Source organism: Acinonyx jubatus, chromosome B4 (assembly GCF_027475565.1).
Source record: "Acinonyx jubatus isolate Ajub_Pintada_27869175 chromosome B4, VMU_Ajub_asm_v1.0, whole genome shotgun sequence".
NCBI classification, from domain to species: domain Eukaryota; kingdom Metazoa; phylum Chordata; class Mammalia; order Carnivora; family Felidae; genus Acinonyx; species Acinonyx jubatus.
This window is the reverse complement of record NC_069387.1, coordinates 20,985,393-21,002,812: the sequence shown is the minus strand read 5'-3', so window position 1 is coordinate 21,002,812 and position 17,420 is coordinate 20,985,393. Positions and strand designations below refer to the sequence as shown.

Sequence of the window (17,420 nt, the reverse complement as noted above, 5' to 3'; positions counted from 1 at the left end):
CTCATAAAATTAGAGTATTTTATATTTTAAGTTATAGGTCCATATTCTGATAACACGCAGACTATATCTTCCTAATGAAATTGCCCTGTCTCTAAATGGTCAAATTTGTCGCCTGCTAAGAACATGTTGAAATATGCATTGTTGACTATCACAAACCTCTTCAAATCTTCCAATATTTGCATCTTAAGGAAATTCTAAAACTTAATTTCTTAGATGAAAACATTTTGTCAAATGAATCTTTAATATAAATTTTAAGATACTTATGCTTAAATAAAAAAGATATTTTATATGTCATATTGTCATAAAAATTAAGTTTGTCTTTAAATTTTTGTTCTGAGAATTTTATTACGTAACTTGAATTATTTCTTCATCAAAATACATTTCTTCTCAGTTTATAAACAATGCTGTGTATTATAATTTTATGACCAGCAAAAGAGGATTTGCAAAATTAATAGCTTGTGTAATCTTTACATCTATTTTTATTCTTTTTTGACAGTTTTTATGAGGCATCATTGACATACAATAGACGGTACAAACTTAAAGAGAACAATTTGATAAATTTTGACCCATGTTTAACACCCATGAAACCAAACAGCACCATTAAGGAAAAAAAAAAACGTATCTAACAGCCCCAAAATTTCCTCTTGACACTTTGTGACCTCTTCCTCCTGTTACTATACATTATTTTGCATTTCCCAGAACTCTATATAATCATAGAGTATGAATTTGTTATTGTCTGGTTTTGCTCAGTCTGATTATTTTGAGATGAATCCATGTTGTAGCATGTATCATAGTTCATCATTTTTATTGCTGAGTCCTACACCATCATATGGATATACAACACTTTGTCTGGATCATATGGTAGATGTACATTTAACTTTTTGAGAAACTACCAAACTGTTTTCCAAGGTGATGGTACCATTTTACGTTCTCATAAGCAATGTACGAGGGTTCCGATTTCTCCATATCCTAGCCAATGTTTCTGTCGCTCTTTCTGATTAGAGTAATCCCGGTGGCTGTGAAATGGTTTTAATTTGTATTTCCCTCATGACTAATGATGTTGAGCCAAAGGCACTTTTTTGCCATCCATATGGCCCTTTAACCAAGTGGCTATTCAAATCTCTTGCTCATATGTATGTTTAAACTTGGTTTACTTTATTACTGAGTTTTGAGAGTTCTGGACACAAGTCCTTTATCAGATATATGATTGACAAAGATTTTCTCGCATCTATAGCCTATCTTTAAAAAGAAAATTACTAGACCTTTTTTTGAGCAGTTTTAGGTTTATTAAAAAAAATGAACAAAACATACAGAGTTCGCATACTCTCCATCTCTCTTCCTTCCCCCACTTCCCTGATTATTAACATCATGCATTAGTGTGGCACATTTGTTACCATTGATGAACCGATATTGATACGTTGCTATTAACTAGAGTTGGCAATGTACATTACAGTTCACTGACTGTGTGGTACAACTCTATGGGTTCTGAGAAATGCATAAGATTATGTTTAGCTTTCCGAGAAACTACCAAATGGTCTTCCCAAGTGCCTGTACTATTTTGGACTTCCACCAGCAATGAATGAAAGTTCCTGCTGTTCCACATCTTCACCAACACTTCATGCTGCCATGAATTCATGCTGTTTAGAATTTTAGCCATTCTTCTAATATGTGTGTGGGGATATTTCACTCTTGCTTTAATTTCCTGGTTAACATACGACACCTTTTCACACACTTATTTGCCATCTGTGTATCTTTTTTTGGTTAGGTGTGTGCGTTCAGGGTAAATTTGATAACATCCGGTCAACTGTCCTCTTATGGATTATGTTTTAGTGTCATACTGAAGAAATTTTTGGCTAACCCAAGGTCAGAAAGGTTTTCTCCTATGTGTTATAGAAGTTTTATAGTTTTAAATTTTATGTGGATATCTCATTCTAAAACCATTTGTTAAAAAGACTGACTTTTTCTACTGTATTGCTTTTTTACCTTGGTTGAAAAATTGTCCATATATATGTGGGCCCATGTATGGCTTCTTTATTCTGCTTCTTTGATCTATTTGTTTATCTTTGTGCCAATAACGCTATCTTACTTACTGTAGCTTTATAATAGTCTTAAATCAGGAAGAGTATGTTCTCAAGGTTGCTACTTTTTCAAGATTGTTTTCACTTTCAGGGTGTCTGGGTGGCTCAGTTGGCTAAACATCTGACCTCGGCTCAGGTCATGATCTCACTGCTTGTGAATTTGAGCTCTGCATCAGACTCTGGGCTGAAGCCTGCTTCAGATTCTGTCTCTCTGTCCCTCCCCTGCTCGTGCTCTCTCTCTCTCTCAAATAAAAATAACACACAAAAAAAATTTTTTTAAAGATTGTTTTGACTTTTACTAGAAGCTTTGCATTTCCATATGAATTTTAGAATTAGCTTGTCAATTTCTACAAAAAAAATTGCTCAGATTTTGGTAGGAATTGCATTAAATACATAGATCAATTTGGGGAAAAATGACATCTTAACAATTGACATCTTCCACGCCATTAATACAGTATCTCTTTCCATTCATTTAGAACTTCTTTAATTTCTCCCAGAAATATTTTATAGTTTTCAGTGTACAGATTTTTTCCCACCTTTTGTCAGATTCATCCTATGATCTCATACTTTTTGGTGCTATTGTAAATAGTGTTAAATTTCATGTTGATTTCCAATTGGAAACCTGGAATTGGAACTTTGCTAAACTTCCAATTGGAACTTTGCTAATGTATTATTTCTAGTAGCTTTTTTGTAGATTCAATAGACTTTTCTATACAAAAGATGATATCATAGTCTATAAATCAAATATAGTTTTGCTTCATCTTTTCCGATCTGGATGCTTTTTGTTTCTTTTTCTTACCTGATTGCATTAATTAGAACTTCCCATACAGACAAGAGCAGACATTTTTCTCTTGTTCCTGATCTTAGGGGGAAAGCATTCAGCCTTTCACTATTAAGTGTTAGTTGGCCATAGAGGAAGTCTGTAACTACTCCTACTTTGCTGAGATATTTTATCAGGAGGAGACACTGGACTTTATAAAGATAATTCTTTGCATTTATTCAGATCATAATATGGTTTTTCTTTTTTTAAATATAGTCTATTCATATCCTAATGCTGCTATAACAAATTACCAAAAACTTAGTGGCTTAAAACACAAATATATTATCTATGGTCTGGAAGTCAGGAGTATGTAGTTGGCCAAGTGGGCTAAATTCGAGATGCGGACAGGATTATGTTCCTTTTTGAAGTATTAGGCAAGAACCCATTCTCATTTCTTCCCATGAACATTCCTTGGCTAATGAGCATCTTCTATTTTTAAAGCCAGCAATCACATCACTCCGATCTCTGCTTTTACTGTCACATCTTTTCCTCTGACTCTGACTCTCTTGTCTCCTTCTGCCACCTATAAGGACCCTTGTAATTATGTAGGCCCCACCTGGATAATCCAAGATATTTTCCTCTTCTCAAGATCAGCTGATTAGCAACCTTAAATATATCTACAACCTTGTTTCACCTTTGCCATGTTACATAACATATTCACAACTTCCAGGGATTAGGGGAGTTATTATTCTGCCTACCACACATAGTAAAATACCTTGATTGATTTTCAAATGTTAAAGCAACCTTGCAATTTGGGAATAAATCTCGTTGGTCATGATCTTTATATCTATATCTATATCTATATCTATGAGGTATATTAACCTGCAGATTTATTTTCCTATAATGACTTTGTCTGTTTGGGGTATCAGGGTAATAGTGACTTCACAGAATGAATAGGGGGTTATTCCATCTTTCTCAATTTTATGCAAGAGTTTATATACAACTGGTAGTATCTCTTCTTTAAGTATTTGGTAGAATTCAGCAGCGAAAATATCTGGATCTGGAGCTTTTTTTGTGAGACAGTTTTGAACTACAAATTTTAATTTCTGTAATAGATATAGGGATATTCAGGCTATCTATACTTTCTTTAGTGAGCTATGGGAGTTTATGTCTTAAAATAAATTTGCCTGCTTCATCTAAGTTGTAGAATTTATTGGCATTAAATTGTTCATAATGTTAATATTATCCTTTTAATATCTGTAGGATCCAGAGTGATGTCCCCTCTTTCATTCCTGTATTGATAATTTGCCTTCTCTCTTTTTAGCAATCTGGCTCAAGAGTCATACACACACACACACACACACACACACACACACACACACACATATTTCACTTGTTTATTTTATAATAGAAAGTTCTTACCTCTTAATCCCCTTTACCTATTTTACTCATCTCTCCACCCACCTCCCCTCTGGCAACTACCAGTTTGTTCTCTGCATTTAAGACTCTGTTTCATTATTATTGATCTTCTCAAAAAACCAGCTTTTCGTTTCATTACTTTTGTCCATTATTCTGTTTTCTATTTCATTGATTTCTGCTCATATATCCTTATTACTAATAATTGGGTTTAATTTGCTTTTCTTTTTCTAGTTTCTTAAAGTGGAAGTTGAAGTCATTGATTTGAGACTTTATTTTCTTTCTTTTTTTAATGCTTATTTATTTATTTGAGAGAGGAGGAGAGGCAGAGAGAGAGAGGGAGAGAGAGAATCTCAAGCAGGCTCCATGATCAGCATGAAGCCAAGTACGAGGCTCGATCTCATGACTGCATGTTCACAACCTGAGCCAGTATCAAGAGTTGGATGCTTAACTGACTGAACCACCCAGATGCCCCAAGACCTTATTTTCCGGCTGGCATTTAGTACAATAAATTTCTCTCTAAATACTCTTCTAACAGCATCCCACAAATTTGTATATGTTGTGCTTTCATTTTCAATTTGGATTTTCCTTTTGAATTCTTTCAATCAGATTATTTAGAAGTGTGCAGTTTACTTTCTAACTATTTAAGGATTGTCCAGAGTCCTTTGTGTAATTGATTTTTAATTTAATTCTATTGTGGTCTGACATATATTTTATATGATTGGAATCCTTTTAAATTCATTCAGGCTTAAAAAGAAATTTATTAAGGCTTGTATTATGGCTCAGAATATTGCCTACTCTCATAAACGTCCTCTGTGCATTTGAAAAGAATGTACATTCTGCTTGGAGTATTCTATAAATATCCATTAGGCTAAATTCATTTATATTGCTCTTCAAATCTTTTATATCCTTACAGATTTTCTATCCACTTGTTCTTTCATTTATTAAGAGGTTATCAAAATCCTCAGCTATACTTGTGGATGTTTATTTCTCCCTGCATTTCTAACTTCATGTATTTAGAAGGTATGACATTAATGACATAACTGCTCAGGTTTTTTTCATAGCTTCTTGATTAATTGACTCTTTCCTTATTATTATAAAATGAGGTTTTTTATCTGATACTCTTCTTTTTGCTATTTATTTTTCTGATAATTAATACAGCCATTCCAGCTTTCTTTTGATTAGTGCTAACATAGGATATCTTTTTTTTTTTTAAGAAAGGCCGACTGCCACGTGCAGTGTCACATTTGGATGTGTCTGGAGTCATGGAAACTTGACTGCCCTACGTTCTCCTACAAATGGACCTTGAGAGCCTGTTTACAGGTTCCAGGAGGGGAACACAGCTACTCGTATACCCTTGACCAAAGAACGGTCCTCTTCTATCGGGGAAGGTCGTCCTCTTCGACAGAGCTCACAGCTTCAGGAGGGGACGCACGTGGAGCGGTGAGGCAGGAAGGGGACACCCGCCTAGCCAGCCAGATCAGCCGATTCAACCGTGGCGATCAATGGGGTGACAGATGTCGCAGCCAGATCACCCTCACGTCCCAGATACCTTTTTTTTCCATCCTTTTACTATCGGTATCTGTGTCATTATATTCTAAGTGCATTTCTTGAAGGCAGCATGTAGTCTGATCTTGCTTTTTATCCAATGTGACACTCTCACGCTGGTGACTGAGGTGCTCATTCACATTTCGTTTGGTCATCTGTTTAAGGTTTAAGTCTACCATCTATTTGTTTTTTGTGTCTCATTCTTTGTTTTACTCTTCTTCATTTCTGCCTTCTTTTTATGAATTGAAGATTATTTTTATGATTCCGTTTCGTTTCCTTTGTTGGCTTATTTGATATTACCCTTTGTTTTGTTATTTTAGTGTTGTATTGGGGTCTGTATTATACATCCTTATCACCGTCTACTTTCAAGTGGTGATATCCCACTTGACAGACAGTAGAGGAACCTTATAATAGTATGCTTCCATTTTTCCCTTTTCTCCCTTGGTTCTGTTGTTGTCATATACCTTATTTATACAAATGTTTCATGCTGCACAGTATATGATTATTATTTTTGTTTGAAATAACCAATTTGAGGGGCTCCTGGGTGGCTCAGTCGGTTAAGCATCCGACTTCAGCTCAGGTCATGATCTCAAGGTCTTCGTGAGTTTGAGCCCCACGTCAGGCTCTGTGCTGACAGCTTGGAACCCGGAACCTGCTTTGGATTCTGTGTTTCCTTCTCTCTCTCTCTCTCTGCCCCTCCCCTATTCCTGCTCTGTTTCTCTCTCGCTCTCTCTCTCACTCTCTCTCTCACTGTCTTTCTCTCTCTCAAAATTAAAATAAACATTTTATTAAATGTTTCATTAAATTTTTTTTCAATAACCAATTTGATTTTTAAGTGACTTAAATAATAAGGAAAAACTTTATATGCTAAATTTCTAGTGTTCTACCTTTATTGTTATTGTATTGTGTAGATCCACATTTCCATCTGGTGTCATCTTCCTGAAGGACCTACTTTACCATAATTAGTAGTACGGTTCTGGTTGCAATAAACTACTTTGGCTCTTGAATGTCTGAAAAAGACTTTACTTCACTTATGTTTTTGAAAGGTATTTTTGCTGGGAATAGAATTCTAGGTTTAAAGTTTTTATTTTTTCTTTCAGTTTCAGCTTTAGTTAAAGATGTTTCTCCACTGACTTCTTGCTTGCATAATTTGGATGATAAATCTATTGTCATCCTTATTTTTGTTTCTCTGAATGTAATGTGTTTTTTCCTCTGACTGCTTTTAAGATTTTCTCTTTATTACTCTTTTTAAGCAATTTTGTTTTGTTAGACCTTAGTATATAATTTTCTTCATATTCATTGTGCTTGGGCTTTTATGAGCTTCTTGGATCTAGAAGGTTAGAGTTTTCATTAAGTTAGAGGAATTGGGAACTCTTATTTATTCTAATTCTTTTTCTGTCCCTCTCGCATTTTTTTCAAAGACTCCGGTTACACATACGTTGCATCAGTTTTGATTTACTGATGATTTAGATCCTCATTATGGGTCGAATTTTCTTGCTTCTTTTCATGCCTGGTAATTTTTTATTGGATGCCAGACACTGTGAATTTTACCCAGTTGGTAAGTGGTTATTTTTATATTCTTCAAATTTGTTTTGGGACACAATTATCTGGAAACAATTTGATCCCTTCAGGTCTTGCTTTTTAAATATTCATTAGATAGTACTAGAACAGAGCTCGATCTAGCACTAATTATTTCTAACTATTGAAGTAAGACCCTTGTGTATGTTCCATACAATCGTCCATGAATCTTGAGTTTTCCAGTCTGGCTGATGGGAACGGGCCCTATTTGTGGCCCTGTGTGAGCACTGATCCTGTTAGGTCCTTTGTCCGACTTCAAATAGTTCCCATACATACACACCCTGATCAGTCTTGAGTTGGACCCTTTACCAATCTCCAGTTCGCTTTCTATGCAACTCTTTCCTCTCTGTTACCGTCCTGAAAACTCTTGCTTCCTTTGTCTCCCTTAACTTTCAGATCTGTCTTCTCAACTCCGTGTCTACCAGACTCTGTACAGGTTAACCCTTCCTGTGATGCAGTCTGGATATTCTCTGAAATCAATAAGCTGATGTAATCATAGAGTTCATTTCCTTCATTTCCTGTCTCTCAATGGTCACTGTCCTTCATCGCCTAATACTCAGTGTTTTGCCAACTGCTATTTCGTATGTTTTTGTTTTCTCACTTGTTTCAATTGGGAAAGTAAATTTGACCCCTTACTCCTTCATGGCCGGGGGGAAAGTCCCATCATTTATCTTTAAAAAATAGAAAATACTGCTCTAGTATAAAACACCAGACTTACAATATCTTCTGTGTTGATTTCACATAATCTACCCGTTTCTTTACCTCATGTCATATGCAAGGAGATGGTATTGGATGACTCTGTGGCTGAGTGAGACTCGTGCTGCCGTAACTGCATGATCCAGTCTCCCTGAAATCTAGCCCAGAATTCCACGCAATGACTCATGGACCATTTCTGCCAGAAGCAATGATTCTGGTTTTTATCTGGACTCCCAACGATGACTAGAGTGGGATAACAAGGAGAGTATTTCACCATTTGCTAACAGGATGATTTGTTGTTCTCTCCGACAAGTCCCAAACATAATGTTTAAAGTACCATTTCCTTAAAAATCAAATTGCGGGGCGCCTGGCTGGCGCAGTCGGTTAAGTGTCCGACTTCAGCCAGGTCACAATCTCGCGGTCCGTGAGTTCGAGCCCCGCGTCGGGCTCTGGGCTGATGGCTCGGAGCCTGGAGCCTCTTTCTGATTCTGTGTCTCCCTCTCTCTCTGCCCCTCCCCCGTTCATGCTCTGTCTCTCTCTGTCCCCCAAAAAATAAATAAACGTTGAAAAAAAAATTAAAAAAAAAAATCAAATTACTCCCTTCTTAGTTTAAAAGTGTTTGTTTGTTTGTTTTTAATTACAAAGTTACACTAAACTCTCCAAGTATTCTCAATGCCAGACTGGGTAGTTCAGTCGGTTAAGCATCTGACTCCTGATTTGGCTCAGGTCATGATCTCATGGTTCATGAGATCCAACTCCACGTTGGGTTCTGCGCTGACAGAATGGAGCCTGCTTGGGATTCTCTCTCCCCTCTCTCTCTCCCCCTCCCCCTTGCTTGCACATTGCCCCTCCCCCCCCCCAAAATAAAGAAACTTAAAAAAACTTACACAGTATAATAAAAGTCTCATTTTCTCACCACTTGGAATGAACTAAAATATAATTATCATTTGCGTTTATAAACCCTCTATGAATAAACCTTGCAATAGAATCTAACCTGTAACATTTACAGTGTTTAAATAAACTTTAGTTTTTTACGACAGTTTTAGTTTTACAGAAAAATGGCGAGGAGAGTGTAGAGTTACCACATATCCCATACCCATTTTTCCATTATTAACATTTTACATTAGTAGGTACATTTGTCACAATTAATGAACTAATATGGATACGTTACTATTAGTTAAAGTCTATGTTTATTCAGATCTCCTTACTTCTAGTCTAATGTTCCTTCTCGGTTCCAGGATCCTACCCTGGGTCTCCTATGACATTCAGTCACCGCATTTCCTTAGCTGCTCTTGGCTATGAGAGTTCCTCAGACTTTTCTTGTTTTTGACGGCAGTGACCATTTTGAGGAGTACTGGTTAGGTATTTGTAGAGTGTCCCTGACTTGGAACTGTTCTGATTTGAGGGTTATAAGTTTTGGGGGAACAAATAACGGAAGGGCCACTTTCATTACATCGTGTCAAGATCACCTATTATCAATATGACTTATCACTGTTGATGCTGATTTTGATCACCTGGCTGAGATAGTGTTTGTTAAGTTTCTCCACTGTCAAGTTACTCTTTCTTCCCTGCTTCCATATTGTAACCTTTGGAAAGAAGTCACTATGCCAAGCTCATACCTAAAGAGTGAAAAGTTATATTCTGCGTCCTTGAGGGCAGAGTACATAAATTACTTGGAATTCTTCTGCGTGGGAGATTTGTCTTTTCTCTCCCAATTATTTACTTATTCAATTATTTATTTTTATCAGTATAGGCTCATAAACATTTACTTATGCTTTGGGTTATAATCCAATACGACTTTATTTTGCTGCTCAAATCGTGCCAGCTTTGACCCTTGGGAGCTCTTTCGGCTCCCGTGACTTACAATCTTTTAGACTACAATCAAACCTTCAACATGACTCTTCTATGCAGCGACTAAATTACTCCTTGAGATTAAGTTAGGCACTTAGGGAGATATATTACTTTCAGGTAATGCATTAAGTGATATTCTGGTTGTCTGAAAGAATTCATCTGACAAGAAGTGAATTAAAGACTAAGGAGAGTGCCCATTATGTAGTAAATATTTTAGGAAACTAATGAAATAGAAAAATAAACTGAAAAAGCCAAACCTTTTAAAGCAAATCTATAAATGGCTTCACATGCTTTAGCCAAAATTTCTTCTTCTGGAGAATTAAGCATTAACACCACAGTTGCCGCTTTTTTGCTCTCAATCGTTAGTGGATCAAACTGAAATGTAGAGAGAAAATGATCAGGTTCACATACGAGCTTTAAAAATCACACCAAAAAAGGGAATGGCGTCTAGAAACTTGCAGAGAACATAATCATACAAAAAGGATGTGGTCACTGCCCACTAAGTGCATTGTAAAGTTTTTATTTAAAAAAACATCACTGACAGAGATACGGTTGCCAATATTGGTGGCTTTGGAATTCCTGGGGTGATGGCAGGAGGAGCAGAGTATTTTGGAATCTGACAGATCTAATTTTTCAACTGAGCCATGTGGAATCCAACAAGTTACTTAAGCTGCAAGAATTTCACACAGTTTCCCTTTCTGTATAAACAGCATAATAATACCTATCTCCTCAAAGGAGCAAGGAGAGGATTAGAGATCATGTGTGTAAAGCGTTTAGCACATTGTCTGCACATAATAGAAGGTCGTTAAATAACATATATTGGCATAATTCTTAGTCAATACACAAGAAGCCTTTAGTACCTGTATATATTTGATCCCCTGACAGTCTCCAGAATTAGTACCTGCTTCTAATCACTACTCTTTCTGAGAAAGCAGAAATTACATACGTGAAATCACTAAAAAGCAATAGAAAACAGCACATAACACAGTGTAAGACTGGATAAAATCTGAAACAGGGCAAATGGTAATATGCCATGAAGAAAAAGTAGGGGTGCCTGGGTGACCCAGTCGGTTGGGTGTCCGACTTCAGCTCAGGTCATGATCTCATGGTCAGTGAGTTCGAGCCTCGCATCGAGCTCTTGGCTGACAGCTCAGAGCCTGGAGCCTGCTTTGGATTCTGTGTCTCCTTCTCTCTCTCTGCCCCTCCTGCCACTCGCACTCACTCTCTCTCTCACACAAATAAAATAAAAACACTAAAAAAAAAAGTATAGAGCTCTAGGAAGACCTATATCCCGCTCTGAGATGTTCAGAATTCATGGGTAGCCAAAATACACAATAACAAATGCATGACTCCTGTGGGTTTTCTTTGGTCAAGGAGAAAACAAATTGTTACGCTATTTTTCTTCCATTTCCAGAGACTGGTGAAGGTGGGTGTTCTGCTTATGTTAAAGACAAAAAAATTGAATTTCAAAGCTTTAGCTGGCTCTTTGTGTTGGTCCCTTTCTAAATGAACATCTTATTGTGTCTGGAGATATAACAAACATTGGTGTTCAGTTTCAGGCAGAGAATGGAGAGACAGATTACTCTGAGTAAGGAGGTATAATTGTGTGAGGCTGGAAGAGTACAGAAGACAGAGAAGGTAGCAGCAAGCTGTGACCTAAAAGGGCACAGCTGGGATAAAAATACCATTCGCAGGGGAAATGGCCATTGGATTTGGGGACAGCGTTATCTAACATCCAAATTAAAGCCATTGTTTGTATATGTCTAACTCTCTACTAGAAACTGTGAGAGTTACAAAAGTCATGGTGTTTGTTCTCAAGCCTCTTAGACTCTTTCTGGGGAGACAAATCTTCGTTGAAAGTCTGCCACAAGCACCAAGCTTATAGTACTTGTGGGTTTCCAGTGACGTGAACCGATGGGACAAGATGGCCTCTAGCAGAGCAGAAAGCAGTGGCGGAGACACTGGCTCCAACACTGATCGGGAGAGCACAGCGACCTGGAAACCCAGAGAAATTTTAAGGGAGGAAAGCATTTGGGGATTGAGGCTTGAAAATCAGCAGGCATTCACAAACCCAACAAGTACATTAACTGTATACTTAAAGAAGTTACTTGGTAAATGCTCCAGCCAACACTGGGGAAGACAAGATATAAAAGCAATAGTACTATCTCAATAAATACAATGAGCTATATAGTAAAATTGAATGATAATGATGTTGTGAATCATGATGTAATTCTTAAGGATTTCTGAAGTAGTGATAACACATTATAAGGGAAAAAAATAATTTGGAATTAAAAGTCTAGATTTTTCTCAATAAAGCTCAGGTAAAGGAAACCAGATTGTTTTGGTAAAGAGAACTGGGTTATTGCCTAGTTATTATTTATTTTTTCCTTGATATAAAAAAACAGGTTTAAATATGTGTGTTTAATAGGCTACAGAAAAATAGTAAAAGTTCCAATTTACCAAAAAGACAAGGTTACAAAAGAAAGTTGCTCAATTCAGAAAAAGGGAAGAAAAAACAAGAGAAACACAACATGAAAATATAGCAAAGAAAACCCAAAAACCTAAAAATGATAGGAATAAAACCAAATATCAGTGGTCAAAATAAACATCTGTAAGGCAAATAGATCTCAGTAACTAAGATTGTCAGCTTGTCAAAATTTGTTTTTTGTGTAGTGATATATACGTCTTCCACTTGATCTTACGGAATACAAATTCAAATCTATCTCTCTAAGACATAGAACATTCTTATCACTTCTGAATATTTCCCTTACGCTCCTTTCCCCTCCAAAAACACCCCCAGAAAGATAACCATTCTATGACTTTTAAAATCATCCTTTAGTAAAAAAAGTAAATAAATAAATAATAAAATAAAATCATCCATTAGTTTTTCCTGTTCTTCAACTTTGTATAAATAGACTCATATGACATGTATTCTTTCATGTCCGCCTTCTTTAGCTCAGCACAATGTCTCTGAGATTCAGTCACATTTTTGTATTACTAAGTCATACTTCCTATGGCTATATATTATTCCATTTTATGAATATACCAGTTTAGGTTCTTGTCTTTCAGCTGGAGGCTATCATGAACAAAGCTGCAATGAATATTCTTGCACACGTCTTTTTATGGGTATATGCCCTCATTTCCCTTGGGCATATACCTAGGAATGGACTTGATGAGTCATAGGGTAGACACGCGTTTACCCTTCATAGACACTGTTGAACAGTTTTCTAAAGTACTTTTATCAATTTTCATTCTCACTAGTTAAAGATAAAGAGTTCCAGTTGTTCTTCCTCCTCACCAATCCTTGGTATTATTTTTATTTGCTTTTTTTTCTTTATTTGCTTTTTCCACTTTATTTCTTATCTTGCTTAGATTATGATCTATTATTTTAATAACACTCCTGCCAAATCCTAAATAAACTTTTTTTTCATCTTTCTGTCTTGTCATCAAATCAATTCTAGAATATGGACAAACACTAGAATTTTCTTTCTTTGCATTTGTACCCCGACATCCAAGCATTCTTGGAGAATGTTAAGCTACAAGGAAAATTAGTATTGCTGTAAATTCAAGATCAATAATTTCACAGGAGTCTCAAATCTATCTATATCTTCTTCTGTTACTTTAGAGAAAATGTTTCTCCTACTATCTAAGCCCAGTATCTAATGTGTGCTTTGGACTTTTAACCCATTCACCTTTAATTCTCTCATTGATTCAATAAACACTCATTCAACCCTAATAAAGCCACACACTCAGAACAGCATACTAAACATGATAATCAAGTCCCCTATTCTCATAGAACTTACACATTGTCAGTTACGTCATACCATTAATCATCCTTTTTTTCTCTTGAGTAGTCAACTTCTTCCTAACAATTGGATTATTCCCATTACTTCGGAGTCCACTTTGCAGAGAGCCAATTTAGATTCAATAAAATGCACCTAAGTTTAAGTCTGATGAGTTTTAATAAATGTATAGATACCTCTAACTAACCCCCTCCAAACAATATGGAACTTTCCATTACCCCAAAATATTCTCTCCTGCCTCTCTGCAGCTGATTCCCTTTCCCATTATCTCCTCTAGGCAACCACTGAGCTACATCCTTTCACCGTAGGTTAACTTCAACTCTTTAAACATGAAATTATGGCACAGGTACCCCTTATGTATGGCCCCTTTCACTTGGCAGAATGATTATGAGATTCATCCATATTATTCCACGTATCCGTGGTTCATTCCTTTTTACTGATGAGTAGTATCTCATTGTATGAACATAACAATTTGTTTATCCGTTCAGTTAGTGATGGACCTTTGGGTTATTTCACTTGGGACCATTATGAATGAAAGCTGCAATGGGCTTTTCCATGTAAGTCTTCTTGTAGATGTATATTTTCATTTCTCTTGAGTGAATACCTAGGAGTAGAATTTCTGGCTTGACTGGTAGTACAGGTTTAACTTTCCAAAAAAATAAGGTTTTTCCAAAGTAGTTTTACTATCTTGGTTCCCACTAGCAATGTATCTGTATCCAACATAGTATACCTCTTCGCTTATTTAGGTCTTCCATAATTTGTCTTGGCAATGTTTTATAGTTTTCAGCATCTAGGCACTGCATTTATTTTGTTAAACTTATCTCTGAATATTTTGTTGTTTCTGATGCTATGGCAAATGAGATCTTTTTTTCTTCATCTATTTTAAACAAGTGTCATTAGGTAAACAATATTTAGGACCATTTTTCCTCTTACAAATGAACCTTTTCATTATGATGATATGGGTCTCTTTTTCTCTGGTAATATTATTTGCCCTGTTATATAATTCATCTAGTATTAATATAGGCACTCCAGCTTTCTTATGATTTTAGTTTGCAGTATATATCTTTCCATATTTTGACCTTTAACCTAGCTATATCTTTATATTTAAAGATTTCTTATAGACAGCTTACAGTTTGGATCTTGTTTTTTTATTCAGTTTGACAATCTCTCACTTAAAAAAAATTTTTTTTAATATTTATTTTTGAAGGAGAGACAGACAGAACATGAGCAGGGGAGGGGCAAAGAGAGAGGGAGACACAGAATCCAGAGCAGGTTCCAGGGACTTGAACTCATGAATTGTGAGATCATGACCTGAGCCAAAACCAAGAGACTGACGCTCAATTAGCTGAGCCACCCAGGCGCCCTTGTTTTCTCCTTTTCTGATTTGTTCCCTGGTTCCTTTTTCCATCTTCTTTTGGACAACTGAATTTTTTAGTATCCAATTTTATCTCCTATACTGGTTTATCAACTGAGTTTTCTTCTGAATATAAGTCACATTTTTCTTTGCATATATAATAATTTTTACTGGCAAGTGAACATTGTAAAAATTATGTTGTTGAGTGTCTGGATTGTACTGGGGGCCTTCTCTTTTTTTATTTTTTTTATGTTTATTTATTTTTGAGAGAGAGAGACAGAGTGTGAGCAGGGAAGGGCAGAGAAAGAGAGGGAGACACAGAATCCGAAGTAGGCTCCAGGCTCTGAGCTGTCAGCACAGAGCCCAATGTAGGTAGGGCTCAAACTCGTGAACCCCAAGATCATGACCTGAGCTTAAGTCAGACGCTTAACCAATTGAGTTACCCAGGCACCACTGGGGGTCCTTCTCTTAAAGGATGTTGAATTTTGTTCTGCTAGACGGTTGTCTTATTTATGGTTCAGCTTTATCTATGTAAGGCCTACTTGAAAACATTATTCCAGCAGTTCTGAGGAAGCCATTGCTTTAGGGCTGGGTTAGCCATACTACAACTAAGGCATGACCCTGCTGGGGGCTCTACTTAATGCCCCAGATGTTCAACAAGATCTCTCCAATCTTTTGGATCAAAATTAGAATGTCCTCCAGGCGGGTCTGAATCTTAAAATTATTCTTGTAGCTCTCTGATAGTTGTTCATGCCTGTTCTTTGTCATGAACATGAGTTTCACCCTGTGCAGCTTAGACTTCAAAGAATCAAGGGAATCATTAACTAAATTTCTGGAGCTATTTTCCTATATATTTCCCTCCTCTCTGGCACTCTGCAAACTTCCACCACCTTAGCCTCTCTACACTCTGACGTCTCAAAACTCTCTTATTTTAAAACAAAGGTAATATTTCCCTAGATATTAATCATCTTCCAGGTGCTATCTTAGCTCTCCTTCCCTTCCACAGTCAAAAATCTTACGAGCTATTGGGGCGCCTGGGTGGCTCAGTCAGTTGAGCGTCTGGCTTCAGCTCAGGTCATGATCTCACATTTTCTGGGTTCGAGCCCCGCGTCGGGCTCTGTGCTGACAGCTCAAGCCTGGATCCTGCTTCAGATTCTTTGTCTCCTTCTCTCTGCCCCTCCCCTGCTCGCACTCTCTCTCTCAAAAATAAACATTAAAAAAAAAAAAAACTATGAAAAAATTCTTAGGAACTATTGATTTTCCTCCATTTTCTCCCCCTCATACTTCCTGCTAAACATCTCCACTCTGACTTTCATCCTCATTGGTTCACCAAAATATTTCTAAGACCATCAACAGTGAACACCATGTTACTTATCACTTCTTGACATTTTAATCTCATTTCTAGAGAATTAAAATAACAAACAATGCTTGAAACTGTAGAAGCTTATGGCTTACTTGAATTGTCAGGCCTGCATCTTTCTGGATGAGTTTTTTATTGCTTTTTTTCATGATAGTTTGGGTATTAAAAATCCTTGGTGGGAGTGCCTGGGTGGCTCAGTCAGTTGAGCGACCGACTTCAGCTCAGGTCATGATCTCACAGCTCGAGAGTTCGAGCCCCACGTCGGACTCTGTGCTGACAGCTTGGAGCCTGGAGCCTGCTTCAGATTCTGTGTCTCCCTCTCTCTCTGCCCCTAACCCACTCGCATTCTGTCTCTGTCTCTCTCAAAAATAATAAACATTAAAAAAAAAAAAATCCTTGGGGTGTTGTTGTGGTTATGGCAGTTGTTGCTTTGAAGGTTTTGTTTTGTTTTGTTTTGTTTTGTTTTGTTTTGTTTTGTTTCACAGCTATATTCCTCTGAACTTCTCTGTAACAGCACTTAATGCGTTGCGTTGTTTCTTGGGTTTACGTGTCTTCTTCAGTATGTTTACCATCATTTCCTGGGTTGCTCAAGCCCAAAACCTGGAACCATCTCCCACCTCCTCTCCTCTCACACCCCACATGCAATCCAGCAGCAAATCCTGTCATTTCTGCCTTCAACATGGCTACTTACTCAGGCCACCGGGCTGCATAGCTCATCGCTCCTCCGTAATAGCCTCCATATTGGTCGTCCAGTTTCCACTTTTCCCGTTGTAGCTGGAATGATCTTAATGCTTTTCGTTTCAAATATAAATGAGATGTCACTAATCCTCTACTTGTAACCCTCCAATGGATTCCCCTTTTTGCACATTAGGAAAACATCCAACCTCCTTAATATAGCGGAAAAGGCCGTGATCACCACCAGCCTCCCACCTTTAATCCCTATCTCCTGCTCCCTGATTTCTAGTCTCCAGTCACA

The 17,420-nt window shown here is 37.0% G+C and overlaps 1 protein-coding gene across 16 annotated transcripts in view; it reads right to left on the bottom strand.

Moving 5' to 3' along the window:
- Positions 1 to 17,420, bottom strand: part of ARMC3 (armadillo repeat containing 3) — a 99,187-nt gene that overhangs the window by 70,749 nt on the left and 11,018 nt on the right. For 14 of the 16 annotated variants that reach the window (XM_027073619.2, XM_053225383.1, XM_053225385.1 and 11 more), the window contains exon 3: positions 10,185 to 10,302. In XM_027073619.2, the coding sequence (XP_026929420.1) occupies positions 10,185 to 10,302 (118 nt within the window). Of the gene's footprint in view, positions 1 to 8,142; positions 8,320 to 10,184; positions 10,303 to 17,135; positions 17,236 to 17,420 lie in introns of all 16 variants that reach the window. The other 2 variants (XM_027073626.2, XM_053225384.1) reach the window with 2 other exon arrangements.